At 32.0% G+C, this 18,523-nt stretch overlaps 1 protein-coding gene across 1 annotated transcript in view; it reads right to left on the reverse strand.

The window, feature by feature from the left end:
* Nucleotides 1–763: 763 nt before the first annotated feature.
* axo (axotactin) overlaps nucleotides 764–18,523 on the reverse strand; it is a 72,389-nt gene continuing 54,629 nt past the window's right edge. The window contains 26 exon segments of the mRNA XM_088230976.1: nucleotides 764–1,069; nucleotides 1,373–1,436; nucleotides 5,986–6,152; nucleotides 6,260–6,350; nucleotides 6,610–6,632; nucleotides 6,635–6,743; nucleotides 6,855–7,007; nucleotides 7,084–7,274; nucleotides 7,980–8,183; nucleotides 9,176–9,288; nucleotides 9,498–9,577; nucleotides 10,123–10,340; nucleotides 10,787–10,987; nucleotides 12,331–12,759; nucleotides 13,568–13,815; nucleotides 13,899–14,124; nucleotides 14,725–14,898; nucleotides 14,982–15,196; nucleotides 15,742–15,956; nucleotides 16,053–16,255; nucleotides 16,333–16,481; nucleotides 16,563–16,680; nucleotides 16,834–17,014; nucleotides 17,101–17,724; nucleotides 17,825–17,931; nucleotides 18,019–18,303. Coding sequence (XP_088087102.1) covers nucleotides 900–1,069; nucleotides 1,373–1,436; nucleotides 5,986–6,152; nucleotides 6,260–6,350; nucleotides 6,610–6,632; nucleotides 6,635–6,743; nucleotides 6,855–7,007; nucleotides 7,084–7,274; nucleotides 7,980–8,183; nucleotides 9,176–9,288; nucleotides 9,498–9,577; nucleotides 10,123–10,340; nucleotides 10,787–10,987; nucleotides 12,331–12,759; nucleotides 13,568–13,815; nucleotides 13,899–14,124; nucleotides 14,725–14,898; nucleotides 14,982–15,196; nucleotides 15,742–15,956; nucleotides 16,053–16,255; nucleotides 16,333–16,481; nucleotides 16,563–16,680; nucleotides 16,834–17,014; nucleotides 17,101–17,724; nucleotides 17,825–17,931; nucleotides 18,019–18,303 — 4,958 coding nt within the window. The 3' untranslated portion in view covers nucleotides 764–899.

Here is an 18,523-nt window from a genome sequence, read left to right on the forward strand (position 1 = left end):
TGTCGATAAAACTAAATACTGACCAATGGTGGTGATTTAATTACTTGAATCTGACCCTAAATACAATCAATAATGAACAAATACTAACCATTTATCGCTATCTTTCTGAAAAAATCTCCTTTATTTCACAAACACTAAAACGTTAAAATCGCGATCCATTGGCACCGTTATGACGCCAACGACATTGTTTGAGGACTGGTATTAATTCAAAAAGTAGTATGAAAAATTTGTTTTAGGCCCTTAAGTCCACAAAAACAAGGATAGTAAGGTGAATTCCACTTCGAAGATTTTGACGCCCAGATCTCAGCTTTGATACTCAACGGGTATCAAAATTGTCACCTGATATCTACGCTCTGGCATTTGAGGTCTCCAAGCGCGTATGAGATTTATATTTATTGAAACATATGTGCTGTAAGAATATTTATGTTACGCATTATAGTGGACTAAAAGTAAAAAACCAATACATATTAATAAACACAAATAATGTCGAACTGTAAGCATAAGCTACATATAAATATGTATATATTAAAATATGGACTTTCTTCCATTTTGTTTAGAGGAAAATATTGGTTATTTTTAGTGAAAAAAAACATGTTTGATTTAGAACTTATTTATTCATATAACTAAATCAGGCATACTTTGAAGTATTCCTTTTATCACATTTTACTCAATACATAGTAAATTATTCTAGTAAATTATAATTACCAAAAATACAATAATATTAAAAAATTATTAGTGATAATCAGTTCATAAAATAAATTAATTTTGGGAGATATGTATGTATATAAATTGGTAGTGTGAGTATTTCAATATGAGGCTTTTTAGCTAACCATTTTATAATTGTTTTTGGCTTACATTTATCCTTCGAGACTAGAAATTTTGGATCTGGAAGCATATTTTTATTCTAATGACAATATGGATTCTAAGCTGGTCATTTGTTTTGCTGGTAATATCGGTCCGCCCAAATAGCTTAGTGGATTTCTAAATATTCTATTATTTCCATAGAAATATGGCTGGTGTGGTATGATTATCTTTCTTCTAGGCAGCTTATTGATATTTTCAATAGGATCTGTAAAATACAAGATTGGTTTGAAAAACTTTTACTAAATTATTTGAAATTAGTTTAAATATATTCACTGACGATTCTAGTATGCTTATTAGTAGACAGATTGATGCAATTTCATCAGTAGCTAATTTTGAAATAAACTATTTTTCAACATAGATTGAAAATAAAGAGGAAGATTACAGTTTTGGGACACAATTACTATCAATTAAAACTAAAAAAAATCTGTAGAAAGATAGCTTTTAATTAATTTTGAAACAAAAATAGTACCTATTTTACTACAAAAACAATATGTAAAAGAGTTCTTACCAATGGGTATATTATTTTCTGGACTACCATCGTATAAAATATGTTCATTTGTATTGTCTTCGCCCTGTGTAAATAATTAACATTGATATGTAAATGTCACCTTTTTTTTTAAGAAGTCAAATGTAAAATTACAAGAAAAAAACAGAGTATGGGTTGCGCCGGATATGAATAAAACAGCGTACATTTTTCTGCTGAATTTTTGTACATATTTTTAATTGATAAGAAAAAGGAAAATTATACTACCTAATTTATTTCGACATATTTCGATATATCTGTATAAAATTCTATTAATTTATGAAGAATTAAAAATACTCTTGAAAAGAAAGTTCACTTAACAGATATTACCGGCGCAGTGATTATATGTAACAATTCATTTTACAAAAATACATGTTTGTATTGTAATATGTTCAGTGTGTATGTACGGTTGGCCTTGTGGTTTAGTGGTCAGCGCGTTTGCCTAAGAGGTCTCTGGTACTATTCCCGACACGGTTGGCTAGAAATGTTTATTTAAAAAGGTGTTAAACACTAGAATATTTCATAGTCTGGACTGGCACATGAAGCGTAAGACTGGTCATCTTTTTATTTTTTAAAAAGGAAAAATGTGTTCTTATTATTTACCCGAATATTTCGATTTTGGGGCCATTTTCAACAAGTTGTAAACAACTCACTATTAGAAAATGGGAATCAAGTTGGGGTACAGTGGGGTTCGAACCTTTGATCCTTTAGTCCACAACACTAGCCACGGGACCACAACCCAATTCTTATCTTACTTTCATGTAACAAAACATATCAAGATACGCTGCGATTGGTGTACCAATGCAGTGCCCTATGCACCATTAGGTGTGGAAAGGGAATGATAATGATGTATATTTAATTATTTAAAATGTTTTATTTTTCACTAAATATTAGAAATATGGATGGATTACAGTCGTTTTTTGGCAATCCATTTTATACTGGGATTAATTATTTATCTGCATAGATTTTTAATACATAATACTGTTTATCCCTCAGAGTAATAATTCGCTAGAGAAGCCTTTTAGCTCTATTGCATAGAACAAAAGCATTCCAAATTTTTGGTTTGGTTTTTAGTTTAACAACAAACACGTACCGGATGGTTTCGGTTTGCGCTTGCAATTCTCGACCTGAGTACCCACGGCCCATTGTATTTCTGTGAACTGTAGCTAACTTCATGGTTGATAATCATAGAATGTTTTTCGTCCGTATGGGCGACTATTACTAGTGGCGTGTTATTACTCTTAAGGTTTATTCAAATATATTATAAACATCATTGGAAAAATAAGTTTTTGATCTGTGAGAAGTGTGTATCATTAAATGTAGGTACTAGAAAAGACGAAAATAACACTGGAACATTATTTGAAGAACAAAACCATAGTAAGTAATTAGTAACATAAATTAAAAGTTTTCCCACCTGTTAATCCATCAACCGTTATGGAGAGACAACACAAAAGCCTTAGAAACAGAAAGAAATCTTAAATAGTTATAGTCCTCGGTAGAGTAAGAAGATGGAAAATTACGTATGTACAAGGTTTAATTCACAATGACTTGACCAGAAGAAAGAAACAGTAAAGATAGAATAGGTAAAGGTCTCTATGCATTGGACGCAAGTAATTCATTAGATCCTTGTTCATCGATTTTGTATGGTAATGGAGTGGTAAGCGTTGGTGGCCCTCTTGCTACTTTCCTCTGGGGACGCTGCGTCACCTGTTGTATGAATGCTAATATGGGTTAATTTTAATTTTATCATAAATTAAATACTTAAAAAAAAAAACAAATATACATTTTAAATGGCCATTCTAAAGAAGCCAGCCAGATTCTATATATTTTTTACCAATTTGAGGTGTTCGTCATTAGTACAAGACAAATCTGAAGTATGTAATGCCATTATATATTTTTAATTTATTGGAATTCATAAATTTGGAACGTTCTATGTGTACAGGAAACATATTGTGAATCAGCAAATGGTGGGAAACAAAATTCATGCTTGCGTATCACATTTGTATTTGGTATTAATATGTAATGATTTCATTCAAATTAAGATAACTTTTCTGATGGTTTAAGTCACTGTTAATACTGTTTTATATGAAATAAGTTTTCTTGATTACCATATTTAATTTTATTTAAAGAATTCAACATGAAAAAAAATGTTTTAATTTGAATGCCAAATAATGAAATGTATTTAGGTATCACTTGGGCTAAAATATATCAATATTTGATACTTCATAAAAATAATATTGAATCATTTCGATATTAAAATTTTAATATTCTTATTCAGCAAGTTTATAATACTGAAACAATTCTAAATTTAGGAATATTATTTTAAAACACAGACTTTTGTTTTTTAAATGCGGCTTATCGTAAAGTGATTTATGTGTTGAAAGATATGCTTTGATTATCTTTTCGTTTATAAAGTAGGAATGCGAAGATCCTTTAGAATTAGATCCCCTCTTAATTAACATTTTTAGATACTTTTTTATTTAATGTTATTTTTTTTTTTAATATTCACCACTTTGGCATTCGTTGGTTGGATATTACTTTGTCAAGTGAGGCCATTAGATAGACAATTATTTGTTTATAAAAAATATTTTAAAATGAAAAATGTGACTTTTTGGACATTTATAAAGAATTGTAGAGAATTTATTTTTGACTGAAAGATATATTTACAAGTCTTATTGATATAATGATAAATACATATAGTGTTTATTCACAGGATATCCATCAAGTAAAATCCGCGCATTTAATTGTAAATGTTTATTGAAACATAATTTTTTGGTAACTTGACTCAAGAGGAAGTACCTGACACTACATACTAGACTAAACTTGTTTCATGACATTAGAAATATTGGATGTTATTCAATTTAAATCTTCCATATGTCATATTATTTCATGTACCTTTCTTAGATTTTTTTTGAAAGCATCGTTGTTTGGTTTAGGGAGTACACATTTTTGCTTAGAAAACATTTTCGTATGCATGTAAAATATATTATTTTAAATTTAACATTAGTAGTTAAATAGAAATAATAAATAATTTGAAATGTTAATAAAGCATATTATTATAAAATGCAGTCATCCAAAATTATAGTGAGACTCATCCGTCCAACTGATATTATTTAAAAGTTTGATTTTAGAAAGAATAATAGAGAAATCATACTGCATGCTTAAAAACTCATTCATAGACAAAAATATGTACAATATTCAACAAATTGAAGCACATAAAAACAGTTATAGTACAGTATAATTTTTATAGGTTTAAGAATAGTGATGATTTTAAAATGAAATACCTTTTCTGAATTGCAGTGTAACAATTTGTCAGAGAAAATTTATATGTTGACATACACAAATAGACAGACACAAATAATAAAACTGCAGCTTGCTGTTCATATTTTATTTTCATATATGACAAAATAGTATTATATAGCAGAGTTTTTAATCAGAACACAGATTATTAATTTTGTAGAAGATGTACATACAGCTTAATAATAAGATAAAAACAAAATATCTAAAGTTATTTATATGTATGTACGCATTATGAAGGTAATGAAAATAATGTCAATGAAGTGAGTTGGATTTATTAGTCACAATCTTTTTCCATCACCTTATTAAATAATTTGCAAATAAATCATTTGTTAAAAGGTCGGAGGTTCTATAGCTATTTAAACAGTTTTATTATGATATTTTTTTCTTTATAATTAAATGATCAAATTTTACGATCGATAAAAGTTTTCGTAATTCTAATACTAGAAGTTATGCCTACATTTAGGACTAGAATGAGTTTGCAATAGTTAAATACCCATTAAAAAAATCTAAAATAACATACAGCATCTGATTTGTGGTATTTCTTTCTTAGCATATTGTTTTATGTTTGTGACTACATAAAAAAAAGTATTTAAATGCAAAATAATGTGACCATAGTAAAAGCTTTAAAATTTTTGACTAGATGCTTTAAGTTTTGCAAATGTGTGTACTTGGTGCTCTAACTGAAAAATGTGAATATCGCTAGCCCAAAGCAACAGGAGATAAATCTGAAATTTCTGATTTTGAGATACGCATGCGGATGTGTTAATAAATTAAATGAATAAATGTTTTCGAATAATAAAATATTTATGTTAGATAGTTAATCTGTGTGAAAATATAGTATTCACAGTCTACTTCAAATAATTTAATTTAGTCAGACCCTTTGCACACCTCAAAGTCTGATTATCTCAGAACATGTTCTTCAGAGATATCTCACTGTTGCTTTGGGCTTGCGATATGTTTGCATTTTCTATATATCTATTGTAAAAATTAAAGTACAGTAGTTATTGCAAAAGATATTAAAACTAAAATTAATTTAAGCAGAATCTATGTGGACGCATTTGGTTAAAAGTCTTGGCGTTGGATTAGCATGTGCAACTTTTCCATAGGTTAAGCAAATTATTTGAATAAATCGTATTTTAGAGTATATCAAAATAATTGCGAAAAAGAATAAGCAATTGAATTGTAGTATTAATTCAATACTCGTCATCAAACTTATCATAATGCATGCTCGGCTTTCCAAAATCGAGTTTGTCAAGAGCGCATTCACTAATAGTGGATAGAGGTGCTCTCTTGCTTACCACATGAGGTTGTGATGGATCACTGGGATTGGCTGGGGAGAACAATTCTGGATTAGAGTTATTAATAGATTCTCCATCGTCTCCCGATTCTTCGGATATTTCTCTTTCAGGAGCCAAAAGCTCTGTTGATTCACCGAGTGGTTCCCAAGCTAATTCTTGGTCTGTATCTAAAGAAAAAAATATTTATTATTGAAACACCAGCATATAACTAATTAATATACATTTTTGTTAATGTAGTATTTAATAGAAGTACATTTATTTTTAAATAAAATACCTTTAAAACTTATGCGTTTTCCTTGAGGCGAGGCAGGTGTGACCTTTTCACTTTCCTGCTTCTTTGTAAGGTTCGGTCGTCGGTTGTGGGTTCACAATAACAACTGGAACATTGTGTGTTGGTAATCCATTTTGTTTCAGTATTTGGATTGATAATAGTAACTGCACCATTTGTCTTTACTCCAGTGGATGGTTTGATACCATTTTGTACTGGCTATAGTAACTACTTTCTTTGGAGTTCCATTACTTTCCTCATCCGGTGACACTATCAACAGGTCAAATTTAGATTATCGATTATTTTCAAATGAAGAAGTAAAATAATTTACTTAGATTTGTATGTTTTTTTCTCACCGCTTTATATGTATGAGATCGCAACCTAATCCGGGTGATTCGTGAAACTTAGTGGCTTGTTCTTTACTCCAAATAATACTTTCATCTGTTTCCCTTTCTATGCGTTTTTTATGTTGCTTGTTATTCCTCCACACCTTTAAATAAAAAGTATAAATATAATTTATGGGATTATTCCCATATGGCTTAATTGTAATCAATTAAGCCATTCTTATTACATATTAGGTATTAAAATTGAGTGTGCATACCTCATAAGAACAGCATATCACCACAATTACAAATATTGTAGCAAGGATTATAAAAACAATGTTTGTACTTTCTTCTTCTGTTGACGCATCAGAATAAAGAGATTTATAAGGAATTCGAGCTGGGGGATCTTCAACCCACGTTTTGTCTGTCCCCTAAAAACATACACTAATTAGTTGATGGCATATTTCATATACAATTATGGATAACATTTCAATGGTTGGTACAAACCAGACTGCCATTGTGAATATCTGGATATGCATTAAGTAGCTGCGAATCTGGAGAATCGAATCTTGCCGAACATTGCGCACTTCGAACTCCCTGAGAGTTGGCGACATTGACCTTTTCTGCACCATTTTTAGTGAACAACATGTACTCTTCCAGTGGTTTCATTGTGTAAGAATTCACAGATAGATAAATGTCTAAAAGAAAAATGGACCTCCAATATAATATAGTTGCAACTCGAAAAACATAGTTTCTGAGTTAAATATATCATTTGATTCAGAATAAAATTGTCTTTTATCTTAAACGTCATTATAATTGTACCTCTTAGAATACCGCGTGATAGTGTAGTTGAAATGGTTATTATTAAGCAAATTAACGAACTTCGACTGTCAAAAACTGTGGAAACTAAAATTATATCTTTGACCTTTTTCAGGGTATTTCTTTTAGTGACAAACAGTATTATCTTTTATTTAACAATCTTACTTTAATATTTATAAAACAGAGATACATTTTAAGTTATAATGTAAGTAACGGTGTTTTGCAACTGATCAAAACGGGAATTAAGTTGTGCTATTATTTGCACGAAATATTATTAAATAACAAAAAAAAAAACATTATCATCATTCCCTTTCCGTACCTCATTATTGTGCATGGGGCACATTGGTACACCAATCGCAGTGTATCTTGATATATTTTTTTGTTACGTGATAGTAAGATGATCAGTCTTACGCTTCAGGTACCAGTCCAGTTTCATGTCAACTATGTCGGGAATCGAACCCGCGACCTCTTGCTTGGTAAGCTAATGCGCTGACCACTACACCACAGGCCGAAAAAAAATAGGTATACAGTAATAGGTTTACTTTGATAAACAAATAAAATTTTAAGAATTCATTTATACTTACTGGATAGGCAGCCACTGTAGCCTTTATAAATGGCGAAACGAGGATCTGTTGTGTTCAGACCGCCAATTTGAACTTCATTAGAGCCTGGTTCGGTGGAGGATATTAGTCCCTGAATAGTGACAGGAAGGAGTTGAACTTTCTCTCTGTCTATTCTTAGTGAGGCATCTGATCCATTACGTGTGTAATATAGTGAATGCCGAGCGCCTGAGTAATATTTAGTAGAATATTATAAAAATGGTAATTTTGTATTTTATGATACGTATTTCTAAATGTGTTCGAAATATTTTATCATCGGTTATACTGCAATACTGCGTAACTATCAATGGAATTTTTTAGCAGTGCAACCTAAAAAGTATTCTGTTAATGTATTACTTACGATTTTAACCAACCAAAAATACAATAAAGAGTATCAGAAAAACGACAATTATTTAGTAGCAATAATTTAAAACTAAAGGGTCTTAGTCACTATAGTGAATTTACTTCAGTAAAATATTTTCGTAAAAATAATAGGTTACGCGGTATTGCAGTATCACCGATGATATGAACAAAATGACTCGCCTACAGTCTGTATTGAATGCTGCAGCGAGACTTATTTTCGGAATCTCTAAGTTCAGTCATATCACTCCACTACTTCGGGAATTACACTGGCTACATTTTCCATAGAGGGTCGAATACAAACTCTATTGACTGTATAAATCACTACACAACTCTGCTCCGGAATATCTAAGGGAACTTTGCATTCCAGATGAACTAGCTGACAGGCGTCTCACGCTTAGATCAGCTACGTCTACGGCGAGAGGAAAAGTTATTATACCTCTACGCAAACAGCGCACTAAATTTAGTAAACGCGCATTTGCGATCGCAGGCCCTATGGCAGGGAATGCTCTCCCAGCAGAGGTACGAGGCTGTGAAAGTGAAGTGATGTTTCGAAAGAAACTTAAAACCCACTTGTTCTCTAAATCATTTGAATAAATCCGTAGCATATGACAACAAAATAAATTGTTTTAACTAAATTACAAATTGAAAAGCTTCAATTAAATTTATTTATCTATGGAATCACTATGTAAAGCGCTCTTGAGGTATTATATTACGAAAAGGGGGTTTATAAGTTATCCATAATAATAACAATAATAATGATGTTTGTAATGAAAAATATACATGGTAAAAAAATCTTTTCAAATTATTCTCCTACATACCGTTCAAGAAATGACGGCCTTTAATTTCAGCACCAAAGGTTGAGCCTTCTCTATCTTCTTCAAACTTCAAATGTCCATCTGGGGTTATGGCAACCAAAAGATAATAACTTCGCCTGAAAGCATATTTCATTATTTATTTATAACTTTTGTACTGAGCACTGGCAGGTTTATTGCTACATATATAAAGATTTCTGCCAATCAATCAATACTGTACATATTTTAACCATATTACATAATTATATAAATATACAATAAATTATACCTCGGACGAATAGTCAAATAATTGTTTATTATCAAAAAATATGTTTTCTCAAATACTTACTGATTTTCCGTTTGAAGTAAAAGAAGAACTGTATTTTTTTGCCTGAGATCATTACTAGAAAATGCAAGCTGCACTTTGACCTATAAAAATAAAATATATTTCACATTTGAAAGATTCAAACATAATTTTTTTCCAAACACCATAAAAATAAAAAAGACTAATTGAATCACTAAATGGGGGTTATAAGGTCAAACTAAACTACAGCGTCGCTACACTTCAGCAGTGCTGTGTGTCAAATTTTTGTATGGCGTGCTGGGCACATAGAATTATAACATGCGATCATTAGCACAGATTATATGAAATATGTATAGTAGTTGAGGTTTTAGTATCAGAGATCAGAGATTATGTAGAACAAGTCAGGTTCTACATTATCTCTGGAACAAGTTGCATCAAGTAAAATTCAATATGGCATAATTTGCCTTACTTACACAACAAACAACATTAACTTTTGAAAATAGAACAAAACCATAAAATGTTTATTTGTTTCCGTTATATTCATATTTTATGCATCTACCTATATAAAATTGTTGTTTGTAATTTGTTGAAAATTATAAACAACCCTGAAAAAGCATTTTTTTAAAATTAAAAAATAGATTTGAAAATATTTAGAGTATGTAATAGTAACCTTTTCCACTGATCCCTCCAGCTGGAATTTCCTCTGCAAAACACTCTCTCCGCTGAAATCAGCTCCCTTTTCTTCCATACAATTATCACCAAAGTAACTAGTATGCTCGCAATCACAGGAACTCTCCTGGCGACTGAAGTCTTCAGTACAGATTCCACCATTCTTGCATGGTTCCAAGTCACATTTCATGTTACAGTGAGGTAGTACTCCAGTGAGATCTGAAAATTAATAGTAAGTTAAAACAATTAATTTTTTTATTAAAAAAAAATACTAATGGGTAAAAAATACCATTCAGCAAATTGATATTTTTTACCCATGAGTAGTAATAAATAATAAACGCTAACTTCTTTTAAAAAAAAGTATTTTTATATCTTCACAAGTATTTGATTTTGAAGGCATTTTCTAAAAGTCATAATTATTTGGCAGGAAAATGAAAACCATATAGGTACTCATTGTAGATATTTTTTTTCCCTGTAAGTTTCTTGTTTCGGGGAAAATCAATACAACCAAAATTTTGCTCAAGTATTTTCGGTTATAATTGAAAAATGAAATATGTTAATTTATTCCATTGTTAAAAACACTTCAGTTAATTGAAGCTTTCGTTCAGTTATGTAGGCACAATTAAGATATTCAATTATCAGGGGAATTTAAAGTCTCTAACAACCTTGATCTATATTTTGCTGGGCCTTTAGCGGAAGGTCCACAACGTGACTGCCTATCTTGAGTCCTCTGATGCAGCCTACATATCCCCTCACCCCCTCTACTCCCCCAGGGCCAGGGTGGAGGGAGTGGGGGTCTATCCCTCCCAAGTTCAGCATGAAATAATCAGTTGGTGGAGCCGGTGGTCGCTGAGGACGCAGAACCTCTGTAATGTATGTACAAACTATTTGTAATTTTATACTTATTTTGTCAGCAATTTTTTTCAATAAATAAAAAAAAATAAAAAAAGTAAAATATCATATTTATCTGAAAATGTTGAGTTAACGAAACTGTAACTTGTAAAGGATGAACAAGTATTTTAAAATGAATAACTTATATGTAAATATAAGTTACTGTATCATCAAATATAAATAACCTGTTAATTTAGGTTAGGTAGAATGTTTGGATTTTTTTAGAAAACAATTCAACAGCCCGGTATCAATTTTCCAAAAAGGCAGCATTAAGAATGCGAAGTGCACAATTATTTTTACTTTGAAAAATAGTCACAATTTTTTTCCTTTCTATTAGTAGCGTCACGGGCGTATTTATAGCTTCCACATGGGGGGTGATCTAGAGAAATATAGAGTGGCTCGTGTTCTAAGGATTTCAAAATTCATTATATCTAGTGTAAACTACTTTGCAATGAGGGAGGGAGGGGGAGTTTGAACCCCCTAAACGCCCCCCTTATATAAACCGTTGAGTAGCATATTTTCAAAACATACTTGTCAAAGTAAATTACCTAATTCTGTAATCCGACATTGTGAAATTAAATAGAATTGTTTTAAATATTTCCTTATTAAACTGATCCATCAGGGGTAGTTTTTGTCAAAGATTCAATTAAAATAGTTTATTGTCTGTGTTCCAAACGCGCATAACGTGTTTATAAATTGTGAATAGATAAATGTAGCTAGGTACCCTGATATTTGTTGGCTAAGTGCCAGGCTCTCAATAAAGACAAATGGTTCGCTTTCCACCCTGGCGTCAACGATACCGGGGGCAATATAGCCAGATAATACTTTTAGTAAATAAATAAAGTGTATTTCAATTTTATGTCATGTTTTGTATGACCCGTTGTATTGTATTGTATGTTGCGTGCGTCGCAGCTATCGGTGAAATGACCCGGACAAGCAGGGCGCACTGCTATTTACGAGACCTGCGGCCAGCGGTGTATTGCGAGTGGTGGGGTAGAGCTACCCCCGCCACTATAGGCCAGCCGGCCCTTTTTTCAAAGTCTTTTTTAGGGCTATTGAGGTTGACTTGCGGTTGGCGCAATCGTGCCCCTACCTTCCGGCTTTGTCTTTGACTCTGTTTGGGAGGGTGGCTTCTCGTTTAAGCCGGGAAGTCTGACTGCGCTAGACGCGGTAACAAACCAGCGCAAATCATGGTAACGCGTACGTTTGTGTTATTGTCTCTTGATTATGAAAATATGTTGAAGTGTATGCAGTACATAAAATGTGTTTTATTATCAAATATTCTGTTGGAAATCACATGAAAATAAATAAGGTTTACCTGCTTCTGGATTGATCCATGGTTTATTTGAGTATTCACTAAGCAAAACAGAAGATTTGTTAATTGTAGCGCTTGTATCATTGACATGTAAAGTTGTCTCATTTTCATTGCGTATGATGGCTAATTGAATGCTTTCTCCTTTATTCAATTCTTCGTAGTGCACTGTAACATTGACTATTTCATTTCCATGATTGAACATGTAAATGACTTTGTTGCCCTGAGTTATATAGAGGTGGAAGAAGTTGTTTAAATGATCGTTTGCATATAGAACCAAAGCGTCATTGTCGTAGGTTCTTAGATTGATTAGCAGATTTTCATGCATCATTTTCTTTAGTCTGTTCTTTTCATCGACAGTTGAATTTGCTGAGAGGTAATTTTTTCTTAAATATGACTCTGGAGTTAGAAATGTCAGTGCCTTGTTATTGATATCTAAAACAAAATAAAATATATTACACTACAGTCCTGTTTAACCAAATTCGATGGGATCGATGAGGCTTCGACTAAATGAAAATTCGGATAACCCTTTCGCTCCTGAGATATTTTTCAAAATTTTTATTACTCGCCTTTTTTTGGACCATCTCTCCACGTTAGATACTGGAGGTATCATATAAAAAATATTTTATGTTCTAAGTGGCCAGTAACATGAACAATTGTTGTGGCCAGGATCTTACAGAATATGGAAGGCAATTTGAATTTTTGTTTGTACCCACACAAACGTGTTGGCCAGGAGCGAAAGAGTTAAGCCGGAAAATATATACCCAGAAAAAATATGCAGAATAGAATGAATAAAAATATGAAATTTCTAAAAACACACACAGTTCCTGCATGATGGAATACAATACTAAATCGAGGATGTAAAAAAAATATGCTATTTTCTTTCGCTTCATATGAGAAGAACATTTCTTTGCAGCTGGATCTCTGAGGCTAATGAGAAGCAGCTCAGCAGGAAATGTTTCCTCCTGTTGTTCAAGGTACACCATGAAGTCTTCAAACATCCTAGTTGCTGCTGTATAGTTTGGCTCTTTCTCACTTCTTTTTTGCTACGCTTACTTTATGAAAGCAGTATAGAATATGGTAATATAAAAAGTATTTCGGTGATTCGGTTAATACGGGAATTCGGTTTAGTGAGATTCAATTAAACGAGACTGTAGTGTATTCACAAAAATATACTTATACATCAATACACTTAATGTTATCCTATTGTTAAAATTATAAATATAGGTGTAGTTAATTTTACCTATTTCACAGTAGGTTCCATAATGAGCCCACGGGTTTAGACATATACATTGGAATGTAGACCATAGTTCTTTACAAGTTGCTTTATTTTGACAAGGATTAGGAACGCAGGATGGCTTGCAGTCTTTTATAATTTCAGATAAGTGAACAGACATATAACTGTATATGTCAAGTATTTCTCCATTTACAACAAGACCTCGGAAACATCCTATAAGCCCCTGTTTTACAGCTGATTTTTTCAATAAGTCACTACAAGAAAGATGGTTAAATTTTGTCATAAAATTCATGAACATGGTTATTGTCAGAGCTTAGATAAACATACAATATCATACCCAGTAGCTCCCCCAATAAACATAGAACCTTCAAATGGACCAAATTCTTCTTCTAGTAAAAGATCGACCATTTGATATTCTGTATTGATCATAAATCTCACATGGTAAAAGTTATAATCGATCCAAATTTTATGCCACTCTCCACCATTAAGTTTTCGTTTTGAATTTATTACGATCCCCCTTGAAGTGCCAGTATTTAACGTAAAGTTAAAAGTAAGTTGATTATCTGAAACAAATAAATTTAATAACAGTTTCATCATTACAGAATATACTTTACACCTGCATTAAAAAAAAATGTACCAAAACAAGCCAATAGGCCTAATAACAGTGGTGACACCTAGCACATAACACCCAGGTTTGAGAAAAATCACATATTGATTATTGTGATCCCACTGCGAATCAAACCCGGAACCCTCCGTGAAGGGGGCAAACGTCTTAGCTATTAACGCCAGGGCCACCTGATGTTTTTCCGAAAAGTATTAGAATAAATCATAACATTATAAATCTTATCTCTGTCCAGGGAGATGGAGAATACATTTCTCTGTGTGAAATAGAATCAGAATAGAAGAGCGTTTTCAAAAATATTGAAAAAGGAATTTGAGTGGAGATAAGTCCACCTCGTAGGGTAGTTGTTGGCGTATTCGCCTATCATGGTTCTGGGCTTGATTCCTGTCAATGTTGACACAAAATATTCTGAAAGGTCATTTCGCTACAATAATTCACTGTCCCTGGACTGCCGCCTGAAGCTAACCTAACACTGAATACCTTTCTTACAGGTACGGATAAGGGTGTACTGATGATAATAAATTATGAATATGTAACTTACCACTGATCAAAGCTACCATGAAAGAAGGATAATTAGGTCTGATTGGTGGTTGAAAAAGCAAAATGGCGCTCGTTCCTGTTGTCCTAAAACTGAAAGCGATATCTCCTTTTCGCCAGCCTGGAACTTCAATATAAGATTGAGAAGTCGTAAATGTTACTACATACTGTTGAGTATCTGTAAAGAAAATCACAAAACAAATATAACAACATTATTACGTAGAATATATAATTTAATGAATTAAAAATATTATATCCCACTGGTTTCAACGCATTCAAGAGGGCCTAGTGTTATGCGACCCTGAGCATTTTCATCCAAATCTTTTTGTTGCAAGAACACCATTTCAGTGATTCCCAAACTGTGAGGTTGTATGTAATAACCTTCATCTGAATGCCATTTGTTTTCACTTATATCACAGTTGCAAGATAGTGATGGATCAACACAGGTTCTATTAACTCCGCATGGACAAGATCCTCTAAAAAAATAGAATTATCTGTAAATTTATTTCATAAAATACTTTGTCATGGGACCACTTGAACTAGTTTAATTCAATAAATTTAATAATGTTATTCTAAAATTTTAATGCTGATTCAATAAATAATAAAATAATCTGTAGTGAGGAAGTTCAGCGCTACGAGAAATTGTAAATAAAAAATGTTTTCTTAAGATTATAGCATTAAATTGTACGGCGAGGTGTCACTAAAATGTATGAAAAATATAATAAAAATCAATTTAATAAAAATAAACTACTTTAAATGACGTCACAAGTTCTTCTAAATTAACCAATGACAGAGTGTTGTGATATATTTTTGGTTTCCGGAAGCCAAATCACCAATCAGGACAACTCACTGAAGAGAACTAGTGACATCACACAAGCAGTAATTGAAAAATTACAAAACTTTGAAAAATCATAGTCATGATAATATGATACATAAAAAATATTGGCTCAGTTCGGTTAATTTGATTTAGTTGTTAACTTCCTCATTACACCAATCAATTTAATAATAAAGAATGTTGAACCTTTTAACATTTCCCAAGTAATCAACAGTATCATTTCTCACACTGGAAATAAACCAAGTAGCGCTGTGTAACTCAAGGGGTGCCAAATAGCAGTCATATTTAATGTGTTGACTGCAATACAGAGAGTGGGAAATTAATTCTTGAAGCATTTCTGCGGAAAACTCTCTATATGTAATACTGAAACTGAAGTCCCTTTCTGCTGCTGATCTTACATCCTACAAAAGAATAAGATAGATCATTCAATGTGAAATCATCAAAAGTTCTAAATATGTAAGCACAATGTACAATACATGTGACAATTAGTGGCTCACCACTTGACTCGGTAGATTATGTTCCACTATAGTTTTGGTTGCATCTTCTAAAGTTTGAAATTCACACTTGACATGAGCAGGAGGGAATCTCCCATTACCGTCGATATCAATTAGATAAACATCAGGTTGTGTGTAACCGAGAAGTGCCAATTCTTCACAAGTTTTCCTAAATTTAGCAAAATGGCAATTCTTACCGATATACCCTGTGAAAAAAAAACATTGAAATAAGATTTAGATAGATATACATTTAAGTGTACGAAATATGTATAGTTATTTGTACCAGTTCCACTGCAATCACAAGCAATACGATCATCTCGAACAGAGCATCGTCCTCCATGTTCACATGTATTTGGCCTTCGGCATGGGTCAACAAATTGACAATTATCTATCGCCACTTCTCCTACAACTCTTTCAGTTTTTATAACATATCTGCAAGAAAAAATAATATCTCGAACAAAATGTATAGAAATAACATTGTAAATTTGTTGAAAAAGTTTAAATAAGTTATACCTTGGTTCGATGAGAACACCGTTTACCGTTATATCTCTCATACAGCCGACGAGACCGAGGTTTGCAGATTTAAGACCACTACCAATAATAACTGTGTCAGCTAAATTAAACTTCAAACCTGAAAAATCTTTTTTTTTGTAATGAAAAATACTGTTTATAAGAACGGATACTTTTATTTGAATATCGAATAAACCTTTTTAGTTAAACATATTAAATGAAATAGATAGGTACATACGATCTAAAATGATGTACAAAAGTTTTTTTTTCTTACCAAACATTTGTGTTTGTTTATTTTTAAAGTCTACTATTAAATTAATTCCTCCATCTTTATATTCCAACTCCACTGTATGCCATGTTCCTCTCGTATCGAATTTAACAGATGTGAGGTGAGTAATGTTTTGTCCTGCGTCAGGAACAAGTTCAAATCGTATTTCTTCTTTGACAACTCTCACCTAGAAACAAATCAATTTAAAAAGTTTGCTGAATAAACCATTGAAAGATAATATATATGATTTTAGTAAGTAGTACATCTACCAACCTCCCAAAAGCCCATTCCAGTAGGGGTTTTCACTTCGCTATATGCGAGTACTGCCATATTACGACTCGATTTGAAGTCAAATGATAAATTCAGACTATTTTTGGTATCAATTGGCCACCAAATATGAGATGAAGCGAAGGGATATGTGATTGGTATGACATCAACATCACTTTCATAAAACTCTGGTTTCAATACACCAATATAATGAACTTTGGGGTTTCCTTTCTTTAACTCGTACAAAATGGAAACATCATTGTAAAATACATATTCAAAACTTCCAACAAAATTGTTGTCACTTTTAAGTCCTTTTTTCTTGTTCAACTCTGGACCTCCTCCTATGTAGATCTCTGGATCAATATACAGATGGTGCGATGACCCTGGTATCTCGAATGTTTTTATTTCCTTATCCAGAGATATTTCCACATTTTTGTAGTTGTGGAAGATCGTAAGATTGTTCCAGTGGTTTGAATTAACCTGGTATCCTAAATAGCAACTGAATGGTCCTTCCCCGAAATCCATTTCAATATAAACTGATCTATTATGAAGTGACGCCGCGATATAATGATGCTTCAAGGAACTCGTCTCTCCACTCGCATAAAATAATGCAGAATTATCGTACCGAGTCTGAAAATTTAAACATTATTCGTTTCAATTGAAAAATAATTATTACATTGCACTTCAGTGAATTTAGGTGAAAATGTGTTGTTATTATGTATTATAATACCTTGAATATCATACTAATTCTATTGATTGCTGAATGCACTCTGTCTTTCCAATCATAAACTCTGTATGATACAAAACTAGAGCCGCGTAAAGTTAAGATTGTGGCAGCTACAACACAAATAAAATGTATTAATATAATATATTCTGTTAAATTATTTACATAATGTATTTAAATGTAATATTTTTAATACTTACTGTACACATCACACTGCTCCCCTTCATACCTCATTCCGAAGCAGTCACATGTATAATCGTTGTAATGATTTATGCATTTTGATCCCACGAAGCATAAATTTCTTCTCGTTCGACATTTATTGATGCATCCTTCATGCACATTTTCATGTTTAGTCGCAATAAGTGGTTCAATCGGCAATAAATCTGATGCAGCTTTGCCAGAACTTAGTACTACATCACTTATGCAACCAACAAAAGATTCTATAATATATTTTACTCCGTGAAGCTTTTCTTCCGAGCTTAGACCTAAAACCAACAAATAATGAATTAAAATAAGGCATCTCAAGGTGCATTTTCTCTTTTATTTCTAGATTATTTTTTATTTATTTAACTATTTGTACATAATGTAAATTGTACATTGGCGGGCTTATTTCCAAATGGCAATTTCTTTCATCCAACCAATAAAATAAAAGTTTAATTTTTATAATTCAAGTTACAAAATATATTCAATAGAAAATAAAATTAA

The sequence above is a fragment of the Micrasema longulum genome, unplaced genomic scaffold, assembly GCF_059751315.1.
Source record: "Micrasema longulum isolate JH-2025_06_02 unplaced genomic scaffold, ASM5975131v1 h1tg000835l, whole genome shotgun sequence".
NCBI classification, from domain to species: Eukaryota; Metazoa; Arthropoda; class Insecta; order Trichoptera; family Brachycentridae; genus Micrasema; species Micrasema longulum.